The sequence below is a fragment of the Fulmarus glacialis genome, unplaced genomic scaffold (assembly GCF_000690835.1).
Source record: "Fulmarus glacialis isolate BGI_N327 unplaced genomic scaffold, ASM69083v1 scaffold797, whole genome shotgun sequence".
In the NCBI taxonomy this organism is placed as follows: Eukaryota; Metazoa; Chordata; class Aves; order Procellariiformes; family Procellariidae; genus Fulmarus; species Fulmarus glacialis.
In genome coordinates, this window is record NW_009224849.1 from 8,645 (window position 1) to 18,734 (window position 10,090).

Here is a 10,090-nt window from a genome sequence, read left to right on the forward strand (position 1 = left end):
CCTCAGTAACCAAAAAAACAAACCAAAAGTAATTTCTCCTTCATCATCTAATTAAATGCAAACAGTACATGTACTTTTTGTAGATGCTCGTAAGTTCATGCCATAAATTTCCATCCTTGTCCTAAACCTGCCAGCCTATGGGAAATGGGATATTTAATCAGCTTCAGCACTGAACATGATGTGCCGCATTCGGGTGAAGTTCAGATAAGAAATCTTTTAACAGGCTGGCCTGTAGAACATTACAGTCTGTTGGTTAATTAAGGTATTAAGTTTTAATATACTAAATATTAGAGAAAGAGAAAATGTTGTAATGTTGCGTGTATTGAAATAGTCCAATATTAAAAACACTAACATTTCTTCACATATTTTACAAATCCCTGCCAGATTTCCCCATGGATTCTAATAATGGCAACTGTAGAGGCGCCGGCATCGGTGAGTACGCTTTCATAAAACTGTATAATAAGCTATAGTCTTTCAAATGCTTTTAATACTTAAGTAAGAGGGGTACTAAGTGATGTTTAAATACTCTGTCTTGTCTTGGAATCCTGTAGATTGTGCTTTTGCATCCCGTGGGCAGGTGGGATTTGGGGCTGGGCAGCCCGTGGACCTCCCAGCTGGCAACTCAGTTAACTCTTTAGCGCGTCTTTTAGTGCTCATCTCTTCTGCTTTTGTCAGGGCAAAATGTCCATCAAATCAAAAGGACTGTGCTGATTTCATTAAGTTTTGTCTTGAACATTGTGAGAATGATCATTAAGTGGATTTTCACTGGGGAAAAGAGTGAAGATGATGGTTCATTCTGACTTCAAAGTTTGCAAATTAAATTCTGACCTCTTTGTAGATAATGGCAAAACTCCTGTTAACCTGAGGTGATGGAGGCTGAGACCTTCTGCGACTGGTTTTATTCCAGCAGGTCCCCTGCTGCTTTTATTTTTGTTTTGGTTTGGTTTTCCTGGAACTGAGTAAAGCCCCTTGAGTGCCACCACTGGTCATAGGCAATGCAAAGAAGCAGAGCCCAGATCGGTAGCTAATAGATTACAGAAATGTGAATTTGTTGCTCAAGCAAGCCAATGACTATGGGTTTCCTTGAATTTTATTACCATTCCTTCAGAAGTTTTCCTCTTAGGCCTTTGTCAAAAAGGTGACACATGGAAACCTAGTGTTCGCCGTCGCGTCCTTCCTTCCCCAGGGGTGCTGACCAGCTACAGCACGCGCTGATGCTCAGTTTGTTGTATAAACGTCTAAGTAAGGTTGTGGAGCATAAAATTAGATGCCAAGCGTTGGTAACTTCGGCATTAATCTTTGTGACCGAATTGTAAAAAGGTATTGGTAATGCCCAGCTTAGAATGCAGTTTTAAAATGTGATCGGTGGGTCCCAATGTGAAAGTAGCTATGGAGGGGCAAAATGTTATTTAAGTCGCAGTGCACATCCTTCAGAAAGCCAGCTGCAATTAGAAAAACCTGAGAAAAGTAAGCCCCTTAACAAGCTTCACTTTAAATTGCCTTGAGCGCGTCTGAAAGACTTTCTAAAGATTTTTAGTGCTAATATTAGTATCTTTTTAGTTTTAAGCCATTTTCAATTGCGAGGCATTGAGAAAGTACGGATTTCACGCTCTACAGTGACTGTATAAAGAACATACAAGCTACACTTTGAGTGTGAAAGTAAAGCTGGATACCTTCAACGTCACCTTATAGGAAAAGTATTAAACATATCTTTAGCAGTGCTGTCCTCAGGGATGCAGGCTGCACGCAATACCAGTAAGCAACCCTGCAGTGGAAGAGAAAAGAGTAAGATTCAGTTACACCGTTGCTGTCACGATGCTTTTCAACTAGCAAAAGCAAAATGAGACCTAAAGACGTCCCATCCAAAAAATAGGGTGAAGATGCGCAGAAAAAGAGCTGATGAAAAGGAGGGGTAATATTTTTATCACTGCTTTTTGCTGTAGAACCACAATTTCTGGTTCAATGCACTACATCTGTTTCAGCTGTCAAACACAGTTTAGCCACCTAAAAGGCTGTGATTCATAATTGCTCTATTTGTATGTTCAGTAAAGTAAATCTGTAATTTTGCATTGTAAATAGTATTTTGTTTTTTGCAAGTAACAACCTGATGTGTTTTAAAAAACCCTGGACTCAGCTGTGTGGTTCCTGGAGCGTATTGCACGTGCTGGGGTGCGCGGTTGCAGCGAGGGTCCTCGTGTAGTGCCCCTCCTCGAGGCACCGTCGGTCCCTGGCAGTGCCCGCTGGCGAAACCTTCCCTCGCAGTCTGCCAGGGGGCTTTGGGGGGAGGTGTTTTGCCTCTCTTGGCAGTAAACCGCATTGTTGTCTGCTTCCTCGGATGCTTTTCAAGTCGCTTAGAAGTTTTTCCAGAGTTTTTTTTGTCGTTAATTTATCAGGGAAGCATTTGCCAGGTTTGAGTGCTCGTACTGATCCCTGTGGCAGCCAGGTTTCAGATGGTGCATGCATGCGTATTTAAGATGGCACGTTTCTTGGTAGCCGTCCCTGCAGAAAACCCTTCTCCCGTGTAGTCCATTTGCTTTGGCATTTATAGGGAGAAGTTTTCAAAGGTCTAGATGTTGAGCTTTTGTTAGTCCTACGATGACTTGTATTACAAAGAATGTTTAATGGCTGAGGTCTCAGTCAAGCCTCTGCTGCCTGTCTCGGTGCTTGGGGTATAACGTTGTTGTGGTCCCAGAGCTCTTCTGGTAGTTCTGGCAGCCTCAGAGCAGACTGTCAAGTAAGATGGGACTTCCCTCAGCATCAAGAGACGCGTACATTTTTATAGCCATCTTTTGTGGGTGTTCCCACTCCCCGGGGAAAGCTCAACTTTGCAAGAAAGACGCGCCAGTCCATGTGTGCTTCCTTTGAACGCCACTGCGGCAGGCGCTGGGGGAGAGGGATGGTCCTACCTCTGCCACCCGCTTTATAGCTGGCCTGGGCAAGTGAGACTCTGCTACTTTCTGTATCTCTAAAGAGGGGTTAGAAATAATGCAGCGTTTTGTAAAGTTCTTTGAAATGTAAGTTTGAAAGGCAGTAGGGTGGCTGGGAGATAGCCGCCATTAAGAACATCGGCAGGTCTATAGTTAGTTTCTAGAACAAGACTAATAAAATACATTCCTCAAATTAATAAAATAAAATAATCCAATACGGTCTTAAAATTGAGGGAAATGTGAGGCTATGTATTCTTGTCTTGTAATTTAGACTATTTTATTCTACTTGTGCCACAGAGCAAAGTATCGTAGAGCGGGAGAACGTTAAAGCACGATGTGTGGATGCGAACGCTGAGATGCCTGCGTGAGGGTGGGTCGTAGGAGCACATCTTTTATGGCCTGTTTCGAGGCAGCTTATAAAATGGGCCATAATGTGGCCTAAAGTATGCATGAGCTCCCACAGGCAGGAGGGAAGCCAAAAATCACTTCCCTTCTCTGCCTTTATTGTTTTTACACAGACTTATACAAAAGCTGAAGTCTGTAGGACTCTGTATATAGATTCCTGAGGATGTGTTTGAATTTCAAGGAAACAATATCCTCTTCTTTTGAAATGTTCTCCTCTTTCCTGGTTTTTTTTTTTGTATTTTCAACTACAAAAATTCTTTCAACGCTAAATAAATAAAGATTTGAGAAGTCCCTAACCATATGATGCCATCTCTTTTTTTTTAAACACAGAAATCTCATATAGCAAATAGAAGTTCTTTTTCAAACTTTTCACGTTGGATTTAACTAAGTCACTAGCTATATGCATTGCTATTTTAGAATGATGGTGTATAGAAATAGGCTGCATTAAGTCTACTTCCACTTAAATGCCGAGTCAAATGTCAAAGTAGATGACCACATACAGGTAATACCGGGACCTGCTGTTTGCAATGGGTGCAGCGGTGGGCTTGGAGGGGGAGATACCAGTCAGCTGGGCTTGGCCACGCGACTCCACCAAACTCCACTTACGCACTAGCTTGAAATAAGTAAATATTTGCATTAGAACAACCAGCCGTGAACTGTCAGTGGTGTTAATGGACACATGGGTCTGGAGCTTCAGCCCCAGCACTCCCTGGGCACTGATGAAAGCGGTTTTGCCTCTGTGGTGGTGCCCAGCTGTCTGGAAGAAGCTGCACCGCTGGAAACGCTGCTCTGGCAGCGCTCACTTGTATTACTGTCTTTTGAAGGCCATCCTTACTGCCATAAGGGCTATTGATTTCCCTATGTTAATTAAACGTGACCTTCTGGGTCATAATTTTATACAGCAAACCCAGACAGCAGGGTGGCTCTGTGGCCCGTGTTTGTCACTACCTGTGTCTGAATTCCGCTTGTGTGGCACGGGCTTAAATTGCACTCAGGTCTGATGATCCACGGCGGAGATCTGTCAGAAGGGTTGGTGGTGGCCTTCCCAGGCAGCTCCACTAACTGTATGTTTGAGATGCCTTTTTTGGTTTGTTTTGTCACAGAATCGGTAAGATCAAATGCCAATGTGCCAGTGGTTAATATTCTTCACGTAGTGCTCCAAAATCTCCGTCTAGGTCAGTCCTGGGTAGAGCGTGAAGCCGTTGGGTTGACAAACCAACCAAGTCTGGTAAAGACTAATCTACAGTTCAAAGGCTATTTGCTCAAGACTGGCTTTATTAATTGAGGGAGAGTCCAGAGCAGGATCAAAAGTAACACTAAACACTTGCAGTAGTCAAGTGAGGCCCTTCCGCCTCTTAATCTTAAACTTAACCTTAGACTTAATCTCTCTTAAACCTCCTGCCAGACACTGCTGAAGAAACGTGGTTGACGTCCCGTTTTGTCGGGACCGTCCCAGAGGCGGTCTACATGCCGGGAGCTACGTGCCGCTTGGTCCCACCACCCTCCGAGGTGCTCCGGCTGGTGACTGCCGCTCTTGGACACCTGTAGTGGAAAGGGGCTGCGCCACTGTAAGAAGTCTTAGGGTGCCGTTCCAGAGACGGACTGCACGTTGAGAGTTAGCCACAAAAATGGTGAATGCCTGCTAGCCACAATATCCCAGTGTGTTAAACTGAGCGGAGGTGTGTAGTCTCCAGTCGAATGTTAAATCGTGCCCTGTCGTCGTGTTTTCTTTCTGTGTCTGTATTACAGTCCGTGTGACTAAAGGTGCAGAAAGGAGGGCATTCGGTACGTGTAGTACAGAAGAGAGAACGGCGTTGTACGGATGTGGAATCGCAGCACCCGTGAGCACAGAAGAAACCAAGACTGAACCTGAATTGGCTTAAAATGGAAGATCTTGCCACTTCAGACTCCAAGTCCTTGTGTCTTTGTTGTTGTGGGGTTAGTTGGTTGTAGTAGTTTTGTTTTGGTTTGGTTCTTAAATTTCAGCATGTCGAGTTTTCTCCTAGAAACCTTTGAGATCTCATGGACAGTTCCACAACATCTTCCAGCAGAGCAGACCAGGAGTACCCTGTGGGTTTCAACATTTCACTTGCCTGTAATAAGTCAATTCAGTGCCATTTTTGTTAGGTGTGAGCTTGGGGTTTCGGGGAGATCGTCACTGAACATACGCCCTTTTCTTTCTAAACAAAAGTTTCTGTCTTCTAGAGCGCTGCAAATGCAAGCCTATAAAAGCTACCCAGAAGACCTATCTACGCAACAATTACAACTACGGTAAGGACAGCGGCCTGGCCAGCTCCTAGCATTTTTACGGCTAAAGTAAGGGGAAAAATTTTCATTAAAGAAGCCGCTGGGCCCAATTACTGATGGTTAATCCAATAGCACTTGCTACAGAAGGAAGATGTGGCCTGAAACGTTCCCAGATTAGAAGGATGGAGGGGATTAGCTTAATACGTTAGTACAAGAGTGTCTTTGTTGACGTTGAGTGTTATTTCAGCGTCAGCGCAGGCACCTGGGGTCCGTGCCCTTCTTCAGTGTGAAAAGCGATGTGGCAAAAATGACGCTGCGGGCTGCTATGCCTGAGCCGCCTCTTCGATTTCCAGCTCCGATACGCTCTGCTTTCGCAGGAAAGGATGGTTTCACTAGCTTTCAGGCCTACAAACTCGCCGTGGGATCTAACAGGCATACTAGGTTCTTTTTGCCTGTGGAAGCCAGCGGCGAGCGTCTTGCCGGCTGCGTTGTGCTGTCAGTAATACCCGCAAAAGTGCACGGCGCCCATAGGATGTCCTCTCTCGTCCAGATTGTCCTGCTCTTCAGGCACGTCACCGCTCCAGGCTGCTACTTTTCTTCATGCCGTTTGTTTTAAGCAAATCAAGCGGATGAAGCCAGGGAATACGGCAGTTGGGCCCATCCTTTTTCCCATTACTCATGTGAATGGCCCTAGGCTCACTGAACTTACAGACTTCATTTACATGGTAGTAGCTACATCGTAAGATTATGCATTTATACAACTATTGTCAGATAAGCTGCTTTTAAAAATAAATCCTATTAAAAGCTAAAAATTATAATTGTATTCAGCCAAACATCATTGGTTTTTTTAGGTGACTAGTCGGTTTTATGTTGTTTTGATGGATTTGTTTGGGGAATCTTTACAGAGTGACTATTCTCGGGTGGGCACCGCACCTGCACGTGGTAGAGAGTCGCTGAGCGCGCGACTGCCTATCTTTTCAAGCTTTTGAAATTAAAGAGGTTTCAAAATGCATTTGAAAGAACTCCAAACTGAAGCAAGATTTTGTTCTGAGATCTCAAGAGGTTTTAAGGAAGTGGATCGCTTGGGGTAAATTGTGTATGTTAAATGCCTAACAGCTATTAATTGTTGGCAGCGGTGTTTAATGTGGCTGCAGTGCATGCTGGCTGATTGTCTTTATGGGCGATGCATGTGAAGAGACGTGTAAGTCCGTGGCTTGCTTTCTTCCGTATTACCTTTTTCACACAGGTTAGAAGAAACTGGGAGTCCAGGGAACCTGCTGTCTGTAGTGGAAAGGGACTCTTGTTTGCAAGCTGTGGAGGATGTGGCATTCTCTAGAGCATGACCTCTGGATTGGCTTTGCGTTTGCATGTGGTGTCAGTTCACTGGTCACCGTGGGAGAAGGGCAGAGCGCTGCCTGTGAAAGGCAGCTTTCCCTCCTGTGCAACTTGAGGCAAAAGGAAAGGGTGAGGGAGGAAACAATTAGGCGGGTCATCAGGTCAAGATCAGGAGCGTCTGGAGTTCATAAAGAGCAGAGCAGATTGGTGCTGGGTCACTGGAGAGAGAATAAAAAAAGTAGGGGCCTGTCGTGCAGCAGAGGCGGTGATACGAGGCATTTGGATGCACATTCACATTTTGTGAAGGGTCGAGAGTGACAAATTAAGTTCGGTCATCTGCACTGCAAGTAGTCCAAGAGGGAGCAGTTGAGGGAGGAGGAGAGCATACAAGGAACGAATCAAATATATAAAGCGGAAAGGGCAAAGAAGAAGGGATGCTAAAAATTAAGCCTAACTTAAACAGGATGCACATGCAACGGGTACGTAACTCCGGCTTGTGACCGTGCTGTTAGGAGGTACACGAGCTACCTGCACCCCCTTGGTGGAGGATGAAGTACGGAAGCGAAGAGGCGGGGGCAGGGACATTGCTGGAGTTCAGCTGAGCTTTTGATAATGGACCGTGCAAAAGACTAATCCCAGAGGTCACCGAGAATGGCTTGGGGGTGACCTGCGTTACCTGCTGCTGCTAACTGTACTCTTTGTGACTTTTTCCCAGTCATTCGGGCTAAAGTGAAGGAGGTGAAGACTAAGTGTCACGACGTCACCGCGGTAGTGGAAGTAAAGGAGATCCTAAAATCCTCCCTGGTGAACATCCCAAAGGACACTGTAAACCTTCACGCGAACTCCGGCTGCCTGTGCCCACCGCTCAGCGCCAACGAAGAGTACATCATTATGGGCTACGAAGACGAGGAGCGCTCCAGGTAACGCTTTCTGCATTACCCTTGGAGCGTATTTGCTGTTGTTTGTTCCCCTGCCCGTAAAGCTGGACTTCAGAGCCACCAGTCTGGCATGTGTTGGGTTGTATGGCTTGTGCACGTCTGCTGATGGCGTAACCGGTTGTCTCCGTTGCGTAGGTTACTCTTGGTGGAAGGCTCCATAGCCGAGAAATGGAAGGATCGTCTCGGTAAAAAAGTAAAGGTAAGAAAATAGCTCACCGAGTGTTGCAGATACCATGAAACATCTATCTAATCTTGCCAAAATAAGGGAAGAAAATAAACGTGCTGACCCCAGTTAATTAATATCAAGTATCAAAAATTAATTTGGTGTGTTATTTGCTATATTACTTAGAAATGTACGCTGAATAAACTAAAGGGATACATTGAATTACCCCAAAGTACATCAGTGTAGCAGCAATCAAAGCCTCCCTCTCAAAAAAGCAGACAGTAGGAATGTTTTAACTCCGAAGGCAAACTGTGCTTTCCGCAACACACACCTGCTTAATTGGGATTGTAGTACTAATTTAAAAAAAGAGGGCTTTACAAGTGTTTTCCAGACTAAGTCAGAATTATACTTTTCAGATTTAATGTTCTTTAAATACAGTTCTCTTACCAAATTGTGTGGATTGTCGACTATTTTAAATTTACCTTTCTGGCTTAGATGAGGGAGGTGCATGATAAGGAAGTCATGTCATAGCGAATTGGAAGCAACGAGCGCAAATGCAAGCAATATATGAAAATATATTCTAATGTTTTCTAATTTAAATGCATTCTAATGCCTTCCAAGTTCTGGAAGGGTTGCCTTTTTATGTTTTGATGCACTGCAAAGTATCAGTGATTTCAGCATTGTTAGGAGTGTCATTTTACACAGAATATTCTTATTTTGACACAATTTCTCAGCCGTTGATTTGACATAATGGTTGTGCCTGTGCAAACCAGTCTCTTCCACTCAGCACTTTCTTCAACAGCCTTGATGGCGACTGGCAGGAAGATACTGTTCTGATTACAAATGCAAGTTTTTCTGTGCACTTTTGTCACATCGGGAGAGATTACATGAGTGGAAAGATACGGGGATCTTGTTCCAAGTTGTCTGATTTGACAGAACTTGATGAAATCCAGTGCTGTAACGCAAATACCACATTACTGCCGTGGGCTGACTTCTGCTTAGTTCCAGTTCTGGGGTGGCAGTGTCGTTTGTTGGGGTGTTTTTGGGAGCTGACTTACTCTCTCACTGATTCCCTTGACCCGTCACCCATTGTGCTCTGCCCTCGCGCCCAGCCCGGGGCTGCCGAGGACGGCGACGCATCGCCACCCGCTTCCCCTCGCAGTCTCCGTTTCCACAAGCGTCATCAGCTGTGCCAACTATATTTATTACGTCTTTTTGTACTGCGGTTGCTATCACCTGGAAAAGTAAAAATAAATAAATTATAATAATTTTTAAAAAATCAGTAAAAATCACTTGGCTGTTTTTCATCCTGCTTCCCCCAGAGATTGCACAGATAGCTGCATTTACATTTTATTATGTAGAAGGTGAGACGTGTTTCTGCTGAAGCCGTTGTGCCTTGTATCAGCCCCTTCATTCGCAGAGGCTACAAGAGAGCCAGGAAATGGTTTTTCTTTTTAAAGTGACTTTTACTGATAACCTCGCATTCCACCATTTGAGCCCGAGGGAGGGTAACGTGGCGGAAACAGCGACGGCTTTTGGCTTTTTGCTGCTGTTTGTAAGCACGTGCTGTTGTTTTACATATGGCTTATATCTTGTTCCGTAATCTTTTTTGTAATTTCTTTGCCTCTCAATCTGCAGCGCTGGGATCAGAAACTCCGCCACCTTGGGAAGGGGAAGGGAGAGCCCGGACACAGCGACTCGGCTCCGAAGCCCGGCAAACCCAGCGGTGCCCGGCAAGCACGTAGTTAGATGCGGGACGCCACGTGTTGACTTGCAGTGGACTATCTACCAAGACTTCATTGTTGGAGCAGCAAAGGAGAAATTGCACTATTGCACGTTATATTCTATTGTTTACTACAAAATAATGTTTTAGCTTATATTAGTTTTTATTCTCCCTCTTGTTTTTTCTGCCTTTTTTTTTTTTTTTTTTTTTTTTGGATGTGTGCAAGCTCTGGAAATATATATTTTTTTCCTGTTACTAAGAACTGTAGAAAACTGCCCTTATGAGATGGGGAGAGATAAGGACAACGCGGAATTTACCATTTTATCTCCTGAATTTTTCTTGGGGGGAAAAT

The 10,090-nt window shown here is 44.5% G+C and overlaps 1 protein-coding gene across 1 annotated transcript; it reads left to right on the top strand.

Moving 5' to 3' along the window:
- Nucleotides 1-331: 331 nt before the first annotated feature.
- Nucleotides 332-9,936, top strand: FRZB (frizzled-related protein; the record flags this gene model as incomplete). The annotated part of the gene is made up of 5 exons (XM_009582257.1): nucleotides 332-432; nucleotides 5,538-5,603; nucleotides 7,630-7,834; nucleotides 7,988-8,051; nucleotides 9,654-9,936. Coding segments are annotated over 5 exons (547 nt in total), but the record flags the coding sequence as incomplete, so codon positions are not given.
- Nucleotides 9,937-10,090: the final 154 nt, after the last annotated feature.